At 42.7% G+C, this 23,496-nt stretch overlaps 2 protein-coding genes across 5 annotated transcripts in view; one reads left to right on the top strand and one right to left on the bottom strand.

The window, feature by feature from the left end:
* MAL2 (mal, T cell differentiation protein 2) lies at window positions 1-23,451 on the bottom strand. Of its 4 annotated transcripts, XM_072851983.1 has the most exons (5): window positions 22,875-23,451; window positions 20,333-20,503; window positions 15,433-15,591; window positions 7,385-7,476; window positions 1,999-2,258 (listed from the first exon to the last, which is right to left on the bottom strand). In XM_072851983.1, exons 1-5 carry the CDS (start codon window positions 23,007-23,009, stop codon window positions 2,168-2,170), a joined length of 648 nt encoding a protein of 215 aa, XP_072708084.1. In that variant the 5' UTR covers window positions 23,010-23,451; the 3' UTR covers window positions 1,999-2,167. The 4 variants fall into 4 exon arrangements, with proteins under 4 accessions (XP_072708087.1, XP_072708084.1, XP_072708086.1 ...); XM_072851986.1 differs by lacking the exons at window positions 1,999-2,258; window positions 7,385-7,476 and adding an exon at window positions 1-68; XM_072851985.1 differs by lacking the exon at window positions 7,385-7,476 and having other exon boundaries at window positions 2,092-2,258.
* The window catches only part of LOC140647412 (uncharacterized), a 56,282-nt gene continuing 55,738 nt past the window's right edge, over window positions 22,953-23,496 (top strand). Inside the window, exon 1 of the mRNA XM_072851982.1 lies at window positions 22,953-23,465. Within this exon, the coding sequence (XP_072708083.1) occupies window positions 22,984-23,465 (482 nt within the window). The 5' untranslated portion in view covers window positions 22,953-22,983. The remainder of the gene's footprint in view (window positions 23,466-23,496) is intronic.

Genomic DNA, 23,496 nt, shown 5'->3' on the forward strand with positions numbered 1-23,496 from the left:
GCCTCATTTAGCAGTGGTCTCCACTCCAGGTCTTCCAGTATTGCTCAGAACCACACGCAATTCAAAAGCTAACAGATGCCAACAGAAAGAGCAAAATAGGGCATTGCCTACTGTGCCACACCTCAGCATCACTGCTGGGTGTCGGTGAGGGTGCAGGGACCATTGCCCTGGGAGCGGTTATATATGCACAGTCCTTGCTTGCAAACAGCGGTGTGATGGGGGTGAAGCACTATGGTGAGCGTAGCGCCTTGTGCTGTGGGAACTCCTCTTGAGATTAAGGTGAAATACTGCGCAGGACCATTCAAATTAGGAACAGAAAGAGAAGCACAAACAGCAGCAATTGCCTTTTACTCATTTGATAGGTGCTTCCTCATCTCTTGGACCCTTTTCCAATGTATTTTGGCACATGGTACCTTTAAAATGAAGTGGAAATTAGCTATAAGCACAGCAGTGTCTCCTGGCCGTGCACTGGGACACCTTACCTGCCCTCTCACTCCGAGTCCAGTCAGGAAACTCCAGTTTGGGTGCTGAGCACCCATATTTAGGTATGGCAACGTGCACAGTGGTCATAATTCAGGCCTCTGAGGAGCTGGCCCTTCATGACTTAAAAAAGCAATTGGATTTTTAGGCTTTCACATCACATACATGGTTTTAAAACTATGCCCCCAATTTAACTCGCGTGGCACGTTGCTACTGCTGATGCACTATATTTTCTTGGTAAAGTTTTCTGTTCCTCTGTGGATAAAACCTGTGAAGGACTACTTGAAAAATGAACTACAGTATGCTCTCCTAGTGGCAGCGTAGCTTTCTTCCAGCATCCTAGAAAAAAGCAGCAGTAAATCTCATGCCAAGTGTCATAGGAGGTAAGAGAGTCTATCTATCTGACATAATTTCTTTCTTAGAAACTTTCGATGTTGGAAGTCTTTAAACTTCGGCACTTTGCCAAAATCCACAATCCCCACCACAAAATTAGAAGATATCTAAAAAAGAAGTCCTTTTCCAGGAATGACACAAACAGAAATGAATACAGTGAGAGGAAAAAATCTCCCACTGTTCAGGATAGATTAGACAGAACATTTCCCTTTTAACTTAAAGGGCACCGGGGATTTGGCCATACATTTTAGTGAGTCTTCGAGAAATTATTATTTTCCAATTACAGTTCTCAGACCTGAGTTCTGCTCTTCCCACAACTGATTATTTCCCAGAAGTCACATTTTTCATATTTCAGTTTGGTTTCTTTGATACTGAACTAGCTGAAACCAGGAGTCTGAAGAGAAGAAAAAACTAAGACACCTCTCTCTGAAGGAAGTATTTTTCCCTTTTCTGCACTTACCAAAATTTAGTAAGTTACGGAAACTGCTCAGAAACACAATTTCTACCCAGGCAAATTCCAGCAAGGTTGACCATCATTCTGTTTGGTTGAATTTTACAGTATCCTTTTAGGCCACTTAACATAAAAGAATCTGCTGCTGCAAAAACTATGGTACAGCTTCAGTTCACATTTCCAGTTCATTTGTTCATGGCTCTCAAAGACACAAGCTGTTTTTCTTTTCTTTGGTGAAGTTCATTATACTGTGGGCAAAACATCAAAGGGGAGAGCTGGACTGAGCTGTAGAGTAAGCCACAAGGGGCACACTATTACACTGGAACAGTCAGTATTTTTCAAATGCTACAGATAGGAAATATTTTAAATCCTTTTTTCCCCTTTCTGCTGGATGTGCTGCTCAGTACACCCTGCCCGCGTCCATGGAGAGAGCTGCCAGCTCCCTTCGGGACAGGTATCCTCCGTGGGGCCAGCAGGCCAGGATGGGGCTTGCAGCAGCATCCTTGGGACGGGAGCAGCGGCCAGGGTGGGGACGTCCAAAATTGCTGTTGGAGGCAGGCTCACCTGAGACTGTATCTGGGGACAGATCTCAGCACACCCTGTGCTGTGAGAAGAGTGGAAAATACATCCAGGCTGATAGTGGCTATGGGCGCTAGTAATGATAGCATAGTCCAAGAATTTGACCATGTTCTACAGCTGTTAAAATTTTAACCTGTCAGGGATATTCTATAGCCATTTGGTAATGGAAGACAAGGACACGATGGGAAAATGGTCATCACCTGAAGTTTATTGATGGCTGTCGCCACGTGAATGCAACACCTCTTTATTCACTACAGTGCAACTTCAGCATGTGTGTTTGTGAGCCATTTCAGCCTCGATGAGAGTGTGGTGGTGAAGGATCTCTCTTGACAGTGGGAGAGGTGAGTTTAAACCCCTTAGGGGAAAGAAGGACAAAAACACCAGTCACTCAGGGGAGAGCTTTTATCACGAGAGTATTATATGAAAAGGTACAAAAGACTTCTCCTTAGACCTTGTTTTCGGTTAAATTCTTCCCCCTCTAGCTACAGGCTTTGTTTATGTGTGTTACCAGCACAATAGCAGGAGCTAGAAGGTCATTTCTCTCCCTTTGGATTTACATGACATTATTGCTAAAGCCAGCAGGCTGGAAAATGGAAAGCTTTCCAGGCCTGCCTCCTCTCCTGCTAAAGACAATCCAGGAAGCTGTGCAGCCTCTGTGCTGAATACCCAGAGCTATACTGAATCCTGTGGCTACTTGGTACCCTTTAATGCATACGCGAATAAAAGATACTCTCTGAGGGAAGTGTCTTATTGTGAACCTCTCTGAAACTGGTGCTGGAAGGCTATTCCCTCCACCTGCCCCCATGTGCTTGTATCTCTCTCGGAGAACCATTGCCCTCATTATCGGAGTTGTCCCTCACCATTGTGGTGGCTGCTGGGTAAAGAAAAACAAAGCATAAAGGTTAAAAAAGAACTTTAGTTAAAGATCAGGTTGGATGCTCAGCTGATGTGAGCTGGCATAGCTGGACAAGCCAAAAAAGTTGTCCCACAGCAGTAGGAGGAGAGGTCCTCAGGTTCAGACCTCCAGGAAAGCAGTACATATGCTCAGGGGAGGGGGGGCCTTTAAAAGTGGCAAATACTTCTCTCACTCAGTCTGCAAAGCAAACCGCGTTCTCATTTACTTCAGGAAAATGCCATTTAGATTGTAATTGAGAAAATTTGGTTGTAACAATCCAAGCATTTTTCAGTGATGATCATACAGCTGAAATTTTGTCCAAAAAAGGCAGCGTTTCTTTGGTGTCACGGGGGCTTGTTTGGTGTGAAGGGTTAAAGACGCTACAGCTAGAGCTGGAAGCGTTGCCTATCATTAAGGAAGCGTAACACTTTCCTTTGAAAGACTTTTTCAATTGCTTATGATTTGCCAGATTTTAAACCAATCAGGCTGAAATTCTCCATGCCGGTTGCTTATTTTCTGCTGAACTGTCTGGGAAAGGTTTAATCAGAAGTCATTCAATCCTGTCTAAAAGAGCAACTGGGATAAACTGCTTTGCCTATAGCAAAAAAATAATCCTGTACCTGTATTACTAAGCAGCTGCGTGTTTTGCAAGAGAAAGGCGGGTACCTGACCACCTCCGAGGCCCCTCACTCCACACTCAGCACTAGTGGCATGCCCAGCCACAGACTGTAACTCCTTGGTTACCTGAAGTCCCACAGCCCTGCTCAGGTCACTTGGAGGACTACATCCCTGTCTTGGGTCTAACACGAGTGAGGAGTCAGTTAAGGCTGACAACAGGGAAGATTAAAAAATGACACAAGGACTGTGAGAAGAGGCAGGGATGACACGCCAGCAAGGCATACTGGGACTGAAAACACTACCCAGAGGAAACTGGGACTGTATTAAAAAAAAAAAAAAGACGTAGCAGAGGGAATGGCTGAACCAGGATGCTATGGGAGACTGGGAAGGGAATTAGATGCTGAAAACCACGAGTGGGATGAGGAAGCGTGTGTGTGCGTGTGTGTGTTTGCGTGCACGAGCATGTGCATACAGGCAGCCCAGCCCTCACAGAACTGTAGAAAAAAAGGTGATGAACTGGGGGAGAAAAAAACAGGACAGAAAGTATCTAGGAGATAACAAGAAAATTTTGTGAATCTTCTTTTTCAATAACCTTGTACATATACTTAGTTTTGACAATTAGCTTTCAGCTTGTCACTGCTGAAAAATGTGTTTGGGCAGTGAAGAGCAGTACTAAAGGGTAAGGTAGAACTTTCTCAGCTGACTTGGGCACCTTGTACTGCATCCATTTACTGTTCCCAAAACTGCGTATAAGAGCATGACCTGATTTTACCTCTTGTTCTTCCATTGCCTTGTGAGGGACCAGGAGCCAACACTGTTATTTATTTGTACGAAATCAAGCAGCTCTGTTTATGCTAGGACATACAAGTTGTACCTTTTCCTAAAAATCTTAATTAGGCTGGCTTGTTTTTAAACTATCAGCTGGCCTCAGGCCTCAGCCTGAGGATGAACTCAGCATTTCAGTGATGTAGCAAGGACTGAGTGTGTAGGTGAGGCTGCATCCCGCAGGGGAACTTCGCCATTTGGAAGAAGTCACAAGCTGCATCTAAGAGATTGCCTGTGGGTCACACCAGTGAGCCGTCGAGCCCCCTGCTCCGCTTCCAACAGTGGCAAGAGGAGATGCTGTTTAGGAAGAACATGTGAGGCTGGTTGTTATGTGCAGCCCTTTCCCCTAGTATGCAGCATCCACAACTGTTTTAGGATGGATTCCACCCCTGGATTAGGGATACTAGAGGGTATGTTCCTGCCTCATCCTTTTAGCATAAAGACCCATTAATTTGTCTAATCCCTTTTTGAACATGCTAATACTGTCTGCCTCCACAAGCTCCTGTGTTGGCAAGCTCCAGAGGTTCACTACCCACTATGTAAGCAAGTACTTTCTGTTATCTCTTTTAAACTGATCTTTTGCTAGTTGCCTCAAGTGTCCCCTAGATCCCATGCCAGGTTCTTGTAAACAACAATTACATGTTTGGTTTAACCAGCACATACATCATTTTGTAAATCACAATTACATCGCTTCATCACTCCAGAGCAGAGTCCCAGTATTTTCAGTCTTTGTAAGGCAGCAGCTTCAACACCTCAACCATTTTCTCTGCCCTTTAACTCTACTACAAGAACGCACCAGTTTTTTATGTAGCAGCAACATTACACCCTCTGTCCTGTTCCTAACAACCTTCTTACGAGTTCCAACATTTTATTGGATTTTGTTTGCCTTTGCATACTGAGCTGATGATTTCAGAGAACCATCAGCAACGGCTCAGAGATCTCTTTCCTAAGTTGTAACTCTCACTTCCAAGTCTGACATAAATAATTTTTTCCTAGATGCATTGCCCTGGATTTATCTGTTTTAAAGTTCATCTGCCACCTTTGAGCCAACTCAGTTTGGTGAAGTCCTCATGGCCTGCACAGAACTTGACTGTCTGAAAGAACTTAGTATCATCTGCAACTCTGCAGTGCCAGTGACTCCATGGTATGAGCTGGTTCAGTTGCCATTTTAAACTAGTTGACTTGCTTAACTCTTATAACTCCCTAGGAAAAAGACATCCCTCCAAAATCCCCTTAAGGTTTGAAGGCTCGTTTTCACTTCTCTAACCTTGTGGAGCTCCATGGATTTCAATCACAAATGATTTATAGAGGTCGATAAAGCCAATGGTGTCCTGTAGGGAGAAGAGTGAAGGATATTGTCTCCAACTGCCTCTTAGCTCCTCAGAAAAGGGACTTTGCTTTATATTAGTGTCCTGGGATTGTTCTTGATAAATATGGGATTTGTAATATAACCACACTGACAGAAGTATGAAGTCGTGTATGGCGCTAAGTTGTTGCTATGTCTGCTTGTAATAAAAAGATGAAAATGTAAGCCCTGTCCTTTCAGATGAATCACTGAAGTTATAATGAGTACTCCTAATTGCACTCCTTGGAGATTTGCTTGTTTAGAAATTAGGGTACGTAGAAGCCCTGAAGTATGACTGGCGAAGGATGTCCCTAAAGCAGGACCGTGCTGACAGTGAAGGGCTTTCTGTGCTTGTAGCTCCATCTACTGGTACTAAGGGCCTGATGGCCACCTTTTAGTCACGGCCTACAAGGAACTTGTTCTCTTTGGAGGTCTTCTTTAATGAAAAAAAATATGGTATTCAGGAAGGAGGTAAATTCACCATGAATCTCTTCTGATCTCCTTTCAGCCAGAGACCCCTGAAACTTGGTGATATAGCAGTTCTTCATCTTAGGAGTTTTATGTGACGTTGCACCTTATATACCCTGTCCAACATTGCCAACCCTAAACCATTCACAACCTATGAGTCAGGTCCCCCAAAATAATGAGATCCTACAAGTGCTGGATTTTTATCTTGGAGTCTTCACACTTTCTAAGTCTGCCATGGCCACAAAGGCTATTTTTCCATTAATGGCAGCAGCTATTTCAGCAGTAACTTATCCCAGCAGCAGGATCCTTAAGAGAAAAAGCAAATGAGACAAAGCCAAGGAATTTGTAATACCATGTTTCAAAGGTCAGCTCTATTTAGTGTTGAGGGAAAATTCTGTTCTTACTTCCATTAGTGAAATTCCTCGCTGGCGACTGGACCTCAAAAGAAGTTGCATTTATATAACTAAAATAAAAATTTGGCCTCTTGTTCATAATGAAATTTCTCTCTGAGGTAGCTCTGTCTTTTCCTAAGAACATTTGCTTCAGCTAAGGCTCAGGCTTGTTGTGTGATAATTTCATTATTGGATATATTTACTTTTTATTGTAGGTCAGGGACTGAACCTTGGACTTGGCTAAGAACAGCTGTCACTGCTGTGGTGGTCAGGCATGTCTTAGGACTTAGATGATGTGTCTGTCCAAGTCTTCTTCCTTTCTGTCCCGCAGCTCATCCAGGGCCCATGGCGACTGGAACCAGGGAATGGAGAGGAAGAGGAGAACTACTCCTGCCCTTCTTCCAACTCTTAGAGCTGGTACCAAGTTGGGAAACAGACCTGGGAAGTGGAGAACATTCCCCCTTCTCCTCTGCTCCTGAATTTTGGGTTAAAGCATCTGGTGATGATTCACCTTGTCTCTTATTCCAACAGCCCAATGCTCTAAGCTGGCCCTACAGGTTCCCCAGGGCTTCAGATCCCAGGCCAAGGTATTGACAGTTTGAAAAACAGGTATATTAAGGAGTCAAGTGCTGGATTCAATGCCAGATTTTATACAGGTGACAAATGTAGCCAAGTACTAAGGTCTTAATCTCCTTTTCTAATCAGTAGGCCTCCCACTCCATTTCCCCATTTGTCATAACTTTGTATGTTATCTTGGTGGAACCATCTTGAGACCATCTGTGCCCTTTAGTGCTACTGAACAGTGAATCATATCCCAATACACCACATCATTGGTTTCTGGGTTGTCCAGCCTGTCCAGATCATGCTGCAGCTCCCTGCTTTCTTTCCAAAAACAGGGAAGAGGCAGGGAGAAGGGAAGATGCTTGTTTAGGTCTTACCGTGGCATAGAGCTGTGACCTAGCTGGGGAGTTCGCCTGGACCCAGGAGTCTGGAAATACTTCCAGGTCATGCAATCCGGGAGTAGTAAGACCTATGATATCATTAATTACATTATTAATTTATGCTAAAGTATGTTTTCTACTTTAAAAGTAATCACAAAGAAAAATGGCTATGATCCTTGTGTGGGACAAAAAAGAGGCAGCAAAGTGTTTATAGAAACAGAACACTTTTTGCCTCATTAGTTTATCTCGTAAAGCTTTATTGAACCTAAACCAACACCTAAAAGCCAATCATTCATGGGCACTGCCAGTAGAACTGCCCAAGCATGTAATCACATCACTGGGAAGCCCCAGCACCGTTGTACAGGGCAACGGGGCTGTGTGAGGTCCCGGCTCTGCAGCAAGAGGAGTGCAGAAGGATCCTTTTCTCTGCAAGGAACCCCTCTGGGCTTGTTCTCAACTGCTGTTTATTGTGCCACATAACTGGTCCAGTGACATAGGCCACACCTTGCTGAGATGACCCGGAAAAGGTGTTTGGATGAGATGAAAATCTCCAGTAATTAAGATTACTAGGAATGCTGCAATCACATATGGATCCACAGGGCTCAGTCCTTGCACAAGAGCCTCTCTGGAGCCAGGCATGAGAGGTCTGACACTGGATGTACTGGACATAAGTATGAACATTTTGTCCACAGTCTCCAGAATCCTTATAGATATTTGCCACAATCACAGAGCTAGAAAGGTGTTAAAACCACACCTAGACATAATCTGACTGGATCATTGTGTTCCCTTGAAAGGTGGCTTGACAAGTTAGTTGCGAAAACTTAGCTCAGGTTTCTGAACTGAAAGGTGCTGTGTCGTGGCAGGCTTAAGGCAGGTAGTACTTTGCTAACGCCAGGAATTTAGGGCTCAAGCATGTTGTATAGTAGGAAGCAGCTGAAACCTGCAAATTCCTGAGGACCTGTTTCCTCTCTTAAGATGCAGGAGGTAGATCAACACCTCAAAGAGGAACTCTATATAGCCTATTTACAATTGGATAATCAAAATTTAAGTTCAGAACACCCAGAAACTACGATGTTTGATCTAGGAATGCCAGTTTGGCACGTTACATCTCCCTTTGACTCATAATCTGCCACAAGCAGTCATTCTACCTTTTAACCCCGTGTAACTAATTGCAGAGTAATACCACCACGACAGAGACCGAAGGGGGAAAGGTCACCCAGTCCATGCTATACTGCTTCCTCCCTGCCCGCAGCGGGCAGCAGTATGGGCTGCTGGGCTGGGCACTGACCTCTCACTTGGGAAACCAGGTTTCCTTTTCCTGCTCCACCACAGATCTCCTGTGTGAGGCCTTTGGCAAACAAGTTGCTTGGTGTCTCTGTGTCTGAGTTTCTCACCTGTGAAATGAGAATAGCACTTCTCCTCCTCCCAGGAGCACCTTGAGGATCAATACAGTAAATTCTGAGCTGCTCAGGTTAGAAAGGGGTTTAGATAAGCACCATAACGGACCAAAAGAAACTTAACCCAGTGGGAGAAACGGGAACAGTCATGCTGAACTCAACTTCTAAAAAAAATTAAATACTTTCCATTGCTGTTTACTGATTTTAAGACATCAGATTTGCTTTTTCTTCTGATGGTTTTCTTTGTGTCTCCACAAAGACCAGTGTATCATGACCAATTGTACAAAACACAGCTAAGAAAGAAATACAACATGCTTTCAAGTTTTTCTTTTGGTAAGATTGAAAAGAGCAATGTCCTATTTGCCTCTCAGTTTGAGAACTCGTGGTTCACTGTTATCCACAGATGAGACCTGGGAAGCCTTTCTGTACAACTGGGACAGCCTGGCAATGGAGCGTGAAATGCATCAGGACACTAGTGTTCAGAGACCGATTTCACAGTATATAGACAAAAATGGAACAAATGAGCTATCAGAGTTTTAAGCTCTCTTAACATTATTTTTTGCAAATTCAGATGGGAAAATTATGAATGTCAACAGTTTTTAAAGTTATAAAGCAAATGCATAAAATACAATGATTAGAGGAAGTGCAACAGGAGTTAGCACTGTTGTCTGGTTTTGGAAGCTAAAGAAAAAGAAGATACTAGTGATTTCCCAGTGCTTTTTCTTTAACTTTCTATGAAGGGCACAGATTTGTGTGATGACTGGTTCTGCCTCTCTCACCCTTCACAGCTGTGTTTTACAGCTGCATTTCAAGGCAACATTTACAGCAGCATAACTTTACTCATGTCAGGAGTTATAACTAATGTACACAGCCAGAGAAATCGTGACAATCTGAATAGGCTGATCCTGTACATATCAATAATCACTTTGGGTTATTTCCAGGCATTCAGCAAGACAGAAGCAGAGTCAGGACTTCTGTGACGCACTTGCTGTGCATATTTTCTGAGCAAGTTCTAACAAAGTTTTAGCTTTCTAAAATGTGCGCTTTCATTTCTCTTTAGCAATAAGCAACAAACTGTTGCTTCTCTCTGCACCCTTTGAAGAAAAGTCTCCTTAGACAGACCCTATTTACCAGCAGCTACTACACAGTGGTATCCAAAATACTATGAAATATTTTCTGATCCTAAAAGTAGGGACCTGCATGGTATCTTAGATATTCCTGCATGGCAGCTTCACATCAGATAGAGATGTTTGATGAAAACACTATTTGGCATCTGTGGTCTCATTCCTTTCACCTTAAATTCATTGAGATAATTTATCTCCCTATGTCCTCCCCTACTCCTTCCATTCTTTAGAGAGGTCTAAGCTTGTGTTCTTCAAGGTCATAGGCTTGGGGGAATTTTTATACGGGAAGGAGTAAGATTTATTAGAACCAGCCTGCATATATCACCTATAATACCTATCACAAGGATTATGTGTTACTCCTGTATCAGTATTTGCATACAGACATCCCAGCATGCACATACCATTTCTGAGTCCCACCTATCTTTTTAGCTCCCTGTATAAGGTAATACAAAATTAACTACTGGCTTTTTTTCTTTTTTTCTTTTTTGAAAGAATGTAACTGCTTGCTCTGGTGTGTCCTTCCTTAGATCTTCCTCAAAGTACAGCAAAACTTCTTGCATACTAACAGAAAATTTCCATTATTTCACTCCTTTTTAGCTATGAAAGACATTCTTCATTGCTGTAGCTTTTACCTTTATCTCTTCTCTGCCCTTTGTTTGTCTTTGATACTTAAGAGGGAAAGTTCCGCTTTTCCTCACTATACAAACAGTTTCCATGCTATGCTAACCACACTCTGCTGCCTGGATTTCTAAAAGTAGCTTAAGAGACCTGAATAGCACCCATCAATCATGATCTTTACACCTCGGGTTTGAACTCAGAGGTTAGATACAAATGCCAACTAAACTTGGACAGCTTTTTAATTGACAACATGTGTGGGATTCATACTCTGTAGGTTTAAACAGGCAAAAAGTTAAGATCTTTCCCCCATCACCCCAGTTGGCTGCAGAGACTGTAGCTGTGGTGTGCACAGCCTGCGGTGTGCAGTGCACATCCAGGTTGCAGGATGAAGGAGAAACCACACCAAAGATCAGAGCCCGTTTGCAATGTTGTTGTACCCAACCTTACTCTTCTCCTCACTAATATTCATGCTGTGTCACGTGGCAAACTGCTATACAAAACTAGCACCAGTAATTGTGTCTTCTCAAGAAATCTTAGCCTTAATTTTAGATGTCTAGCATCAGGTCAGTTGAAGTTGCAGGGTAGTTTTTTGATACTTTCCAAAGACAGAATTAATAACCAGACTACTGCCATAAATATATTAAGTAACTTTAATGCTGCTTAGCATAAGTCTTTGTTATATACTTTCATCCATACACTCCAGTGTAAATGTATTTTCTACAGTATGAAGTATTTTTAAAAGTATATGGCTCTAGATAAAATGTTCACAAAACAAGTTTCAATGCAAGTAGAGAGTTAGGAAAAAAAAAAAAAAATCAGCCAGAGTACAAAATCTTTGGAAGATAAAAATTTCAGAAAACAAGATACAAAAAACCATCCCATTGCAGTAATTCAGGATGACCGAGTGGTTCCAGTAGTCAGAAGGGCTGCCACTCACTGCTATGTCATCCATAAGAACCTGTCCTGGGTCAGCAGGGACTGCAGGGCACTACTGAGGGTGGCTGGTCCTCAGAGATCCTTGTACCTGACAAGTTTGATAAAGTAACCTTCATAGCAGACACCCTTGTTGGCTCAAGGAGAATGAGTAGGCCTGGGAATGAAGAAAGTCCTGTATTCCCTTACACAACCACTGCTGGTCTCTGCAGAACGTTCAGGTGCACTGGCAAGATGTGGTGAGCAAGTTGTTTTACAAATGACAGGGAGCCTTTATTCTCCCAGGTTATCAATTTGGCACTATTCACAAGAGCAAAAATTATTTACTTGCATTATAAAAAAAAAAGTTTCACCATCTGCAAAACAGCATGAGTGTTAGGGAGCAGAGTGCAATGCTATTGTTTAGTTTTGTTAACTTAATTTTCTATATATAATATTGCATGACATTATACAACAGCGATATTCAAGAGAGGCTCAGTTAAACTTAATTCGTGCCAAAAGCAAACTCCATAGTGGGCGGACCGCTTTGCATTCCACTGCTTTCAGTAAGATGTTGCATAAGCATCTGTCCAAATAAAAACACCTTTACAACACTGCAGGTTTAGAATGCAACAAATAACACACTGCAAGAATTGAGGTCAGACATTATTCACCATTTGGTAACATTCCATTCAAATGATATTGACTCACATAATAAGTAACAATGCAGCACTTGAAGTAACAAAAACAAAGCTGTACTCCAACAAAAACAGTGCAAATATTCCTGTTAAACAAAAATATACCATGTATATACACACACAACACAAATGCACTGTTCTATTTTGCAGTATAAATAGATCTGATTAAGGTAAATTCCTAAAACTAATGAACTACTGACTGACAGTCCCAAACAGTTTCCATCTACTATGGAATACAGTAAGCTTTAAGGATCAGATGCCCATAGCTGGATATGGCTATAAAAGAGTATCAAAAGACTTCACCGGATGGGTATTGAAAATATTTTCTCTGTACATCAAAGTTAATAATATATAGATAAGTTGGTATCACAAAGTCAGCTTGGGCTCTGATCATGCAAGGAGCAGCACACAGAAAACCCATGACTCTACAAGGAGCCTCAAGGCTCTCCCTGTGCGGAATGCACTGTAACGCTGCACTTAAGGCCCAATCCCAGGACTTAACAAGGGGGGAGCTTTTTAGCTGCCTATGCAGTTAACATGTTGGTTTAGTTTCCATTTTCTTCCTCTTCTGATTTAGCACTAGAATTCTGTTATCTGCTAATGACACATCTGTTTATCCCTGAACTCTATAATACCGTACAATGAATATGCTTCTAATGAGTACACAATAAAAGTAAAAATTAGAAAGGGAAGAGATGGAAACTTGTTTTCTGTTAAGGAAATCCTGATTAGGGGTTATTTGCATTTCAGCACTTTAAAACAGATTTTAAGCAAAAAAAGTCTTTTTGGAATTAGATTACAGTAAAACAGACAAGTAGCACTTAATTTGATCTGAAGTGGAACACTCAGGCATTAACCTCTCTTCAACTGCTATAGCCTCCATCTCCTTAATGCCAGGGCTGTGCTGCAACCATAACAAACAGCTGTGGCAAAGGCAAAAATCTAGAGGAGGAGCAGGGAAAAAAAGAAGAAAAAAGAAAAAAGTAAATCACACATTATATTGTTCTGCTTTTTTTTTTCTATTCTAAATGAATGCAGGAACACAAATGATTCAAAAGTTACCTCCCCCAGCCAAAATGCTTAAGATAAAGATAGGTTTGGGATCCTCTGAAGTTTTCTCAGGAACCTCTCTGTTATAACCCCATGTTATTGCTTTTAACTTGCTTGCTTGCTTCAGAAGACATTTTGAAAGAGTATATGAAATAGAATGTCTGCATAAGTTATGGTACAAAGTAATCACATGTGTATGTACACCGTGTATTTCAGTTTTCTCTTATCTAGACTGATCAAACATTAGTCTCACATTTGTTTCCAAGCGAATGCCCTTACCAGCAAACAACTAAGACGACATCCCTCTAAACAGCAGAACTCTTTTACTTGCAGAAATACAGAAGCAGCTTCAAATCTGGCCTCCTTGACCAGATAACCAGCCATTAGAACAACTTCCTGAGAAATGCCAGGAAGCTGCTATTGCTCAGGAACTGAATTGAGTAGATTTGAACTGAAGGTCATGCCACAGCAAACTTGAATATGTAATGTAAACCAGAAGGAAGAAATGAGAAACTGAATTGCTGAAAAAAATAGTTTCTCATATTGTCCAGTGCTAACGATGGATTCTATCTCTTAGAACATACGAATTCAATCATGTCATAACCTATGCCTTGCTTTCCATACAAGTGTTAATTTCACAATTGAAGTTTTGAATAGATGCTACATTGTAGAACTATCACCCATATAAAATGAACATATATATTTTTAATCACAGTATACAAAAGTAATTTTAAAGGACAAAATATTAGCAACCTTTTATTTTTTTCCATGTAGATCACAGGACTGTTTTAGTAAAGTGTTTCAAAGGATTACATTTTTTTTCTGTATGTCCTGACTTTCTAATTATATACTTTTGGAAAAAATGCAAAGACACTAAAGACTACAGTTATCTGATTCACCATTTCCCAGCATCTCTTAATTAAAAATACTGAGGCAAGTTACAAAAGAGTCTCCTCCTCCCCTATCTTGACAGTGATTTGGGGGACTTGAAGAACTGAATTCTCCCTTGGAAAAATAGTATGGAAGGGGGAAAGTGTCTCTTGGAGTCCCCAGTATCCTGCTGTCAGACAAAATGACTGAAGTGACCATATATTCCGTGGGATCCGAACACACTGAACAAGGACTGAAGACCTACACTTAAGGGTGGAATATGAGATACTTGCTTAGTATAAAGCCCTCCCTTAGTTCAGGCACAGCTATGAGACACCACCTCTGTCCTTGTGCCATATGGCCATACAGGGATCAGATGTGCTTGAGTGTGTTACTGGCAAGCGGGTAATGGTGAGAGGCTCTGGACTTGGAGACTGACATGCCCACCTCACCCCTTCAGAGACTGGCTTGCCAAAGCAAAAGGCCTTTCCTTTTTATTCTCCTCTTGCAGGGAGAATGTGAACCTTACACCTTATGGTGTATTTGGTTTTAAGGACAACAGATACCCACAGAGGGTTTTAGAAGCTTAATAAATATATACAGTTCCCTGAGGTATGCAAGAGCCTCTGGATGGTATAAAAACATAAGAGCAGTAGTTTCAGTTCTTTAAGTTAAGCCTCCTGGCACACCTCTACTTGCCCTTCAGGAATCCAGCCAGGGAGAAAGCTAGAGCCTGGTATATTTTCTGACTCAGCTATGCACACCCACATTGCCAGATACAGTGATTCAGTGATGATGCAACTACAGTGAGAAAAATGCAGTCTGAGCTTAGGCTATCAATAAAAGCACTCTAATCCTTGCCATAAGAGACAGCAGGCCCTTACACATAACTTTTATGCCTGATGTAGTAATTACATATCTGGAGCTTCACAAGGACCTAGTCCAAGGTTTTTTCCCCATGGCATGTTCAGGACTATCTATATGGTATAAAAAAAGCAACTGAAAGTTTGAGCACAGGCATGAAATTCACACCTGATGCTTTGATGAAGGCTCAGTTGTTACCTTTTTCTTCTATTCTAATAACCAACATTGCTTTTACAAAATATCTCATCTAAAAATTATAAGCTGTAGTGATCATATATTTAAAACACTATAGTGAAGCATAGCAACTGAGCACCTATCATATTAGCATTAGCTTATTCCAATATTTTTTGCATGTCACTGTTAGACGCTATTTGCTGCTCTCAAAGACAATCCTTTCTCTCACAGCTCCTCTTTCTATTCCAGCTTCCTGTTAAGTTCCCAAGTTGAATGGTTGGCCACAAGGGCTTACAACAGACTTCTGTTCCCCAGATACAAATATATGAAATACATACCGAGGCTGCTATGCTTATGTTATATTCATGATCAGCTAGAATCTTCTCTTGCATGGTGGAATTGAATTTGCGGGGAAAGTGATGCAGAGATGTCGTTGCTGCTTGCAGTAGAAAAGCTCCAAAATAAAACACAAAAGTAGCCCCATGGAAAAGAAAATCCTGAAAAGTAAATAACAGAATCAGTCTGGGCTGCAATACATATCTAATTCTTCTAGTCTCAGTACAAATGAAACCCAGCACTGAAACATGAAACGAGGACTGATAACAATAACTTTAGATAAGCAGTGTTAAATCCATCCGAGAGCTTAACATGGACATGTTTTCACAGCTGCTTGCAATTATAAGCAACTCACTAACATAATTAGTGATAAAGGGCAACTCTCCTTCTTCCCAAACCCTATATTCTTTCAAATGAAGAGGCACGTGCTCAGCTATATGTATGTATGCTGGCCTTTTAGATCACTTTAAGGCTATTAGAGCTTACAGAACTCACCCTTCATATGGCTTAGATAAAAAAGAAGGGACATACAGGCCAACTTTATCACAATTTAAGCAGTACAATACAAGCTTGCAGTCCCCCAAATCCCTTCTCAGCCATAACCTAAGCTCCAGAAGCCCCCCCTCCACGCTTAAATTTTCTTCTGTAAATGCCCAGAAACACCTTGGCCTTGACAGAGCTGAAGTTTACTTCCCGATACAATTGGAATCCAAGAACTGAGACATTTCCTGAACTCTCTCTGATTTGGCTCTACCCAAAATACAGTAATTTGGAAGTACTTCATGATACTGTGGAATAAAATGCCTGAGACTTGAGAGGACAGGAGTTAGGATTTATTTTAAATATGCTTCTCTCCTGGCCTTCTCTAGGCGATTCCCTCCTCTGTGGTGAATGCTAGCTGAACACTAGCTTTAAATATCTAATTCTCATTTCTGGATTCTATTACTGGAGCACATGAAAAAGCAGCTCTGGTGCCTAAATCTCTTTGCGGGTTGTGTTTCAGAGTCCAGTGTTCCATGCAGCAAGATCCAAGACATGTTCCAGTACAGTTTTAAAATATCTAAAACATTCTTCTAATACCTCCTTCTGTTGTTGAATCTGCAAAGCTGACATTTGTGCTGCACTCAGTTCCCGAGTCCATGCAACATATACTTTGTGCCTATACCTATGCAGGTCTGCAACACCCTAGTCAGTTTTGATAAGTTACAATATAAGCTGCTACTACAGTTTCCCATTCCACTTAGACCAGGAAATAATTTTCTCTTAAGAATCATTTGATCATTTGAGGTTAGGTCATAGAGTGTACTGCTTTTCTTAATGACTGCTAATTACTGGGAGCCCAAGTTTTGTCAAAACAGCTGCAGTAATTCCCAACTTCTGGTTTTCTGTCCTGGCTGGCTTGTTGGGTTTTTTCCCATTTTTTAAAAACAATTACTTCCTCTTGGAGTATCACCAGGAGGCCCCACTGACATCAACAGAACTGAGAAGATAAGGGGGCAGAGGGTGGCTTCCTGACCTGCCTGGACAGCCTTGTGTGCTATGCTTGCCAGATCTCACACTTTGGGCACAAGACACATTCCCTCAGTCTTCAGCTCTTCTGTAACGTCTGTACCTCACAGAAAAAAACAGTAGGGACCTACTCCAGCATGAGAGTGCTGAAGCATCGGAGAAGCTACAGTGCTCTGCTGCAGCTGGGGGAGGCACTTCTCCCCACCAGATGCTTACTGTTGTGGCTTCCCCCTGCTCACTCGAGCTGGCAGACAGACACACACATCTTTCATGCTTCCGCCTACACGCACCATGTCAGACTGCATGCAGGTGTGTGTTCACTGTGTGACAAATACTGGACCCCATATCCTGGCCTGACATGTCCATTTCATAGCGCAGGATTCCAGAAACTTGAAAGGTCTACGTAATCAAGTGGGTAATCATGGACATCCATTATTCTTGGGCTGCTAAATACCTAGCGTGCAACTATGTCAGTGTTACCAGCTGTACGCTTTTGGCACCACTGTTCATGAAGGAGCACAAATAGCTCTGTGAGGAAGACAGTGCTGACTGCATACAGGAGAGGTATTTTCAGAAGACAAACTCTTTCATTTCCTTCATTCTCCTGCCAAACCCTCTAATTTCCTTCTCATGGCAGCAATTACAGTGAAGCTATGTAGCATCAGTACAGTTTCACATTTGTATGGTTATGGTTTCTATGACCAAAAAACCCAAGATCTTATGAGGGAGGGTTTTTTGGTTTTTAGTAATTGTTAGCATGGTGCCTAACTCTCCCTCGCCTCCACACTTGTATACATTGAAACCTCACACAAAACGTATGAAAAACACTACCAGATCTGCATGGTATGTTAATTCACATCTAATTTTGTAAATAAGCATGTTGTGAGTCAGGCTGTAAAGGACAGTATTTGTCACACCATCTGGTTTAATACAGTGATGTACAGAGTGATGTACCTCCATTAGGTCCCTATTTTCCCCCATCTTTTCACTGTGTAGCATCTTATTTTTTAAGTAGCTGTATTAGAATCAATGGAGCTACTTATGACATAAGGTATTACTAAATGCAGGGCTGTCAGAATCCCATGCTATTTTTCAAACTCGCATTTAAACTCCTGCAGTCTTAAACCACATTTGTTCATGAATCTCTACATGAAGCTACAGTACTCCAATATAACTAAGCCATGATTCTTCCCATTTTTTACCTAATCTAATGGCCTGTAGCTTCCGAGTTCAATTATAAATCTAATTTATGAAATAGCAAAAACCATGTATTTATCTAAATACATGCCAACCTAAAACAAACATGTACACCTTTTTATTTTATAGTAGTAAAAATAGTTTTAGTGTTTCTAGTAATTATTTATTACGTAAATAGAAGGTAAAAAATCCTTGTGAAGTGCTGCTAAAGAGTTTAGTGCCGAGAAGTTACAGAACATTTGACCACTGAAAATAGTGGTCAAATGATCTATCTAGTGTTACTTTTGTTGACAGCTGGAAGGGGCTGGATTTCAGCTACCATGTTAGAGATAAAACAATTCACTCTGCATTTATTTAAGATGTTGACTTAGTTATGACAGCTTTTTAGATTAAGTTACAGAGTCACACAGATGTAGCTTTTATACAAGTCATGTAGCAATTTCCTGACATAAAAAGTTTTTCAGTAATTTATCATATGCAAGGGGACAAAATTAACAGTACAACAAATCACTGCCAGCATCAAGTAGCCAATATGCAAGACACACTTACACAATTGTTATAAAATGAACATTTGTATAGCATTTTCAATCTATAAAGGGCTATGCCCTCACCCAGCAACTCTTAAATAGGTGCACAATTGTAAATTGGCAAACAGTTTCAGTGAAACCCAGGACACTATTAATTTACTTAAGTTATGCACATGCTCAAGGGCTTTGTTGCATCATAACTTCTGAGGATGTCACAGCATAAATCCCTGTAAAGGCCTCTGTACTTGTAGCTCATTATTAGCCTAATTACTGCCTGTATTGTGCTGGAAAGGTGACACTGCGTGTATGTGTATTCAATCAAAGTGCTAAAGTTTGTTTTAATAGAATCCAGTCTGTTACCACTGATGTGCTTTGAAGTGATCAGTTAGAGCCCCAAACTCATGAAGCTCTATTATTTGCTTTAAGGACCTTTTGTTTTAAGGGACTGCCCATGAGTAACTTGAACAGATAAATAACCACAGATATTGATACTGAAGCATGCAATTCCAGCTATGATGAAGAAAAGTGTCAATAGGAAAACTAAGCTGCATAGGAGGAAGGTGAAGGTGATCAGCAATTACAAACAGCCATACTTTAATATTTTAGAAGTTCTGGTCCTTTTTGCAAGATTTTTTCGAAATTCCTATTTGGATCACAGTTTTGCCACCTCTTATTCACTTCCAGTAATATAAGAGTGTGATACCATCTCATGCTCAACTACTTAAGTGCTAAAAACTCAAAGTAAAAAACAGTTAATGACAACAAAGGAGTACATAAATTAGCAGTCAATAACCTCAGGTATCAATGTGGTTGGTAAAAACTGGAGCCAACAGCTTCCCTTTTTTAACAGGAAGGTACAGTCTGTGAGAACTACTAGCACAAGCCATAAAAATGCATTACAGTAAGAATCAAGTCTTGTCTTCACAATGAAGAAAAGCTGAGGAGAGTATAATAATATCTGTAGTCTCACCAGGCTTCCTCTAAGAAAGATAAACATTAAGTCTCGTAAAAAGATGTTAAGCTGTATCAGACTGCAGGTTATGCTGTCTTTGACCTAAGGTCTAACAGCCACTCACCAGTGCTGCCTTAGCTTTAAGGAATTGACCCAAAAGTCAGCAGAAGACTTTCTTAGGAACTGGAAGAGACTTCTTGGGTGCTTTAGACCAGTCTGTGCTAACTCAGACAACCACATCACACAATGTGTTCACAAATGTATCACTTCCTTTACAAAGATACATCTAATAAGATGTATCTTTCTACCCTCCATTATTCACAGGGTGTTACTACCACTTCTCTAATAGTCAGAAAATATTTTCTGATTTCCAGTCCACAATTATTTCTGGCCATTTAAACCAATCTGTTGTCATGTCCTGTTAAACTAGTCCTCTTCCTGCTGCTCACGCATTTCATATGCTCATAGAGGACAAGTATACTCCTCCAGTTTCAAAAGCTGGGCTCTTTCAGCCTCCATCATAAAACAGGTCCTGTATTTCCTCTGTCATCCTTGTAGCCCTACTCTTTTCTTTTTCCAGTTTTGAATTCCTCTGTTTTGAAAAACTTTCCACTAAAACAGAAAGCCAGGCCTTAGGACTTAGGATCAGTACTTCTCATGAAATCATTTTCAGTTTATAAAATGAAGGGAATCCTTAAATAAAGAAAAAAATCTTACCGTCTGGTTCCAGTTGACAGCAATTCTATTTGCATAACCGAAGAGGAACACACACAGGAACACAATGGACAGGAACCACGCAGTCACCGCTACAAACATTACCCATCCCTGCAGCAGCGGCAGTGGAACTCGGGTAGAAGCTACCAAAATCCATACTATCGTTCCAAACAGCTGCAAGGAAAGGAATACAGATGATGAACTGAGAGGTAACTTTTATTCAGTCCTTTCTGCCCCAGAACTAATATCACACATCAACACGTCCTCAGATTACTTTTAGGAACCAAGAGGAAACACTTCAAAAGTACTCAGAGACCCTAAGTGCCATTCTCAGAAATTATAGGCACTAAGTGGCAGTAAGATGAAGCCACTCTGAAATTCTTAAAAGCTCTTAAAATAGTCTTGAAAATGGGATTTACAAACCCAGGTGACTTGCGTGCTGCTCCTGAAAATTTTACCCTTACTCTCATTTTGAGGGAAATGTAAGAAATGTGAGAACATGGTTCACACATATACAAATCTCTCTCTATATATACTAAAGTTAGCATGACAAAGATGTACATCAGATTCGGATTCAGTCTCATAGTGTTTAGTTTTGTAGTCCTAAACAGATGAAATATAGAAAAGAGATGAAACTGCATCCTCTTTCTCAATGCATTTGTAATAAAATGCTGAAAGAGAACACACTAAGCAATAAAGTGAAAGAGAAAACTAGAATACAGAATAAGGCGAGTTGTAAATTACATTGTACTGACTAGAAAAACACACAGCTTTCCAGAATTATCATAACCTGGGCAAGAATTCAGCACCACCAATTTTCTTTTCAGCATACCGATTGCAGTGAATGAGTGGTGGGGATGCTGTGCTATGATGGGCTGATGGACAGTCTATGTACTTTAAGGCTTGCCTGGTTTAACCAACTCTTGGCCTAACGAAGGGTACTATCTCTCCCTGCAAATCCTGCCTCTTTATAAAAAAGGATAACTGGAGAAAATCATAATTGCCATCTGAAGTATGTTCATTTATTACAGAAAGATTTAACTTCATAATCCAACATGCTGTGAAGTGACAGCTACAATCAACTTCTAAGCAATTTACTACTTTCCTGTTTAAATCCTACAGATTTACAACTACAAAGTCAGAGGCTACATTTTCAGATTCAGAGAACTTTCTTTTGAATCGAGGTTGGATGAGAGATACCTTTCAAAATATGCCCGCTATAAAATTAGTTAGTTCCTCTCTCATGTTACATTGCAGCAGCATATATGTAAAGATGCATTGCTAGTCTCAGTTCAAAACTCCCAAGGGTTTATGTATTAGCCTTCAAATTGTTCTCTAGGGTTCCTTTTTTAGTTGGTGCAAAGAACCAAACTTTCTCTAGTTTCACAAGACTGCAGGTGCAAGTCTGTTACTCAGAGACCAGATAGTGATGGGCAGTGAGGAGGCAGAAGGAATAGCAGAAAGCATCTGTTAAACAAAAAGCAGACACATGAAATATTTTCAGTATTTTGAATGTGCAACCTTGTCGGCTTCTTTAAAAATAAATTTAGAAATCTACTGTAGAGACTGCTAATCTCAGCGCCCACTGCCATGCCATTTCCCTCATACTACACCTATCCACTTCAGCTCGGCTATCAGATGTATAATAGGTTGGCCAACCTAATTAACCTTCTGTCCCTACTGACTCAGGGCCTGATTTAGTGCCTGGACTTGTGCTCTGAGCTCTTTGCTCAGGTGCAGTTTTACAGCTTGCAGGGTGGGATCCATCTCACAGACTGGGACCCAAGCAGTATTCAGCTCTGACCCCAAGAAAAAAAATAATAATAAAATCAGATGAGTTCTGCCAACGTTTTGTTTTTTTTTTTTTCTTTTTTCTCTTACTAATTAGTGCCACAGTTCTGGAGGGCCTCATACTCACCCTTAGCTCAAAGGTCCTCAGCCCTGTGTACAGACCAGTGAGGCCTTACACACATGAAATTAAACATACTTGTAGGAGCTTGCACAGGACCCGTAACACACGCACACAGGCAAAAAACAGTGTAACTCTCCATGGTGGATTTTTGGGTCGGGGACTCTGTGCGGCTCTTCCCATCTCTTCGGGCCTCCCGGTGCCGCCCGGCCAGGGCGGGGGGGAAGCGCCGCGCCGCTGCCACCGCCCGGCCCGAGGAGAGCAAACACGCAGGGCAGGCCGGAGGGAGCGGGGACGGATCCCGCTGCCCTTCCCGGCATAGCTCCGCATCCCAGACACCGGCCCCGAGGCCGGAGCGGGGCAGCCCGGGGGCTGCCCTCTGCCGCAGCCTCGGCCGCCCGCACCTTTCCCACTCACAAAATGGCAGGTGAGGAGCGCGGGCGACGCGGGGCGGCTGCTCGGCCGTCTCCGGGCGGAGGCACGTCCCCCCCGGCTCGGGGCACCACCGCCTACGCGGGAAGGAGACGAGCGCCGGGCAGCGGTCAGCAGGCGGTGGGGCGCGGAGCCGTGGCGGGGCGCTGAGGGGAGGGAAAAGCGCGGGAAGGCCGGTGGCCGCCCGTCCCCCCCCGCACTCACGATCTCCAGGAAGATGACGGCTCCCGAATAGGTGCGCAGGATCTCCAGGCCGGAGGGCAAAGTGACCCGGGGGGGCGGGAAGTAGGCAGCGGGGTTGGGAGGCGGCGGCATGGACGAGGTTCCCCTGGGCAACATGTTGTTGTGGCGGCGGCTGCTGCTGCCGAGCGCGGCGGGGACGGCCGAGCCGCGGCCAGGTGGGCGAGGAGTAGGAGGAAGAGGAGGCGAAGGAGGGAGCAGAGAGCAGGTGCGGGCGAGCCTCTGCGCGCCGCCCCGGCCGCCTCCCTCCTGCCCGCCCCAGCGCCGGGCCCGCCCCGCCGCCTGGCCTCGCCTCGCCTCGCCCGGGCCTGGGCGGACGTCCCCGGGGTGCCGGGGACCAGACCTGCCCCGCTTCACCACGCCCGGCCGGGCCCCCGGGCCGCCCTGGACGGAGGCCGCGGCGGTGCGGGTGGGCAGGGGCAGTTTCTCTCGGCCGAGCGCTGTGCCCGGTGGTCGGGCGGGCTGGAGGGCGCTGCGCCCCGGCCCGGGCCTCCCGGCTCCCCCGGGGAGCCGTACCGTGTCCGGCCGGTGGCTTTCGGCTTCCCCGGGAGCGCTGTGAGTGTTTGCACTGGAGCGCAGAGCTCCT

Source organism: Ciconia boyciana, chromosome 2 (assembly GCF_034638445.1).
Source record: "Ciconia boyciana chromosome 2, ASM3463844v1, whole genome shotgun sequence".
Taxonomy (NCBI): domain Eukaryota; kingdom Metazoa; phylum Chordata; class Aves; order Ciconiiformes; family Ciconiidae; genus Ciconia; species Ciconia boyciana.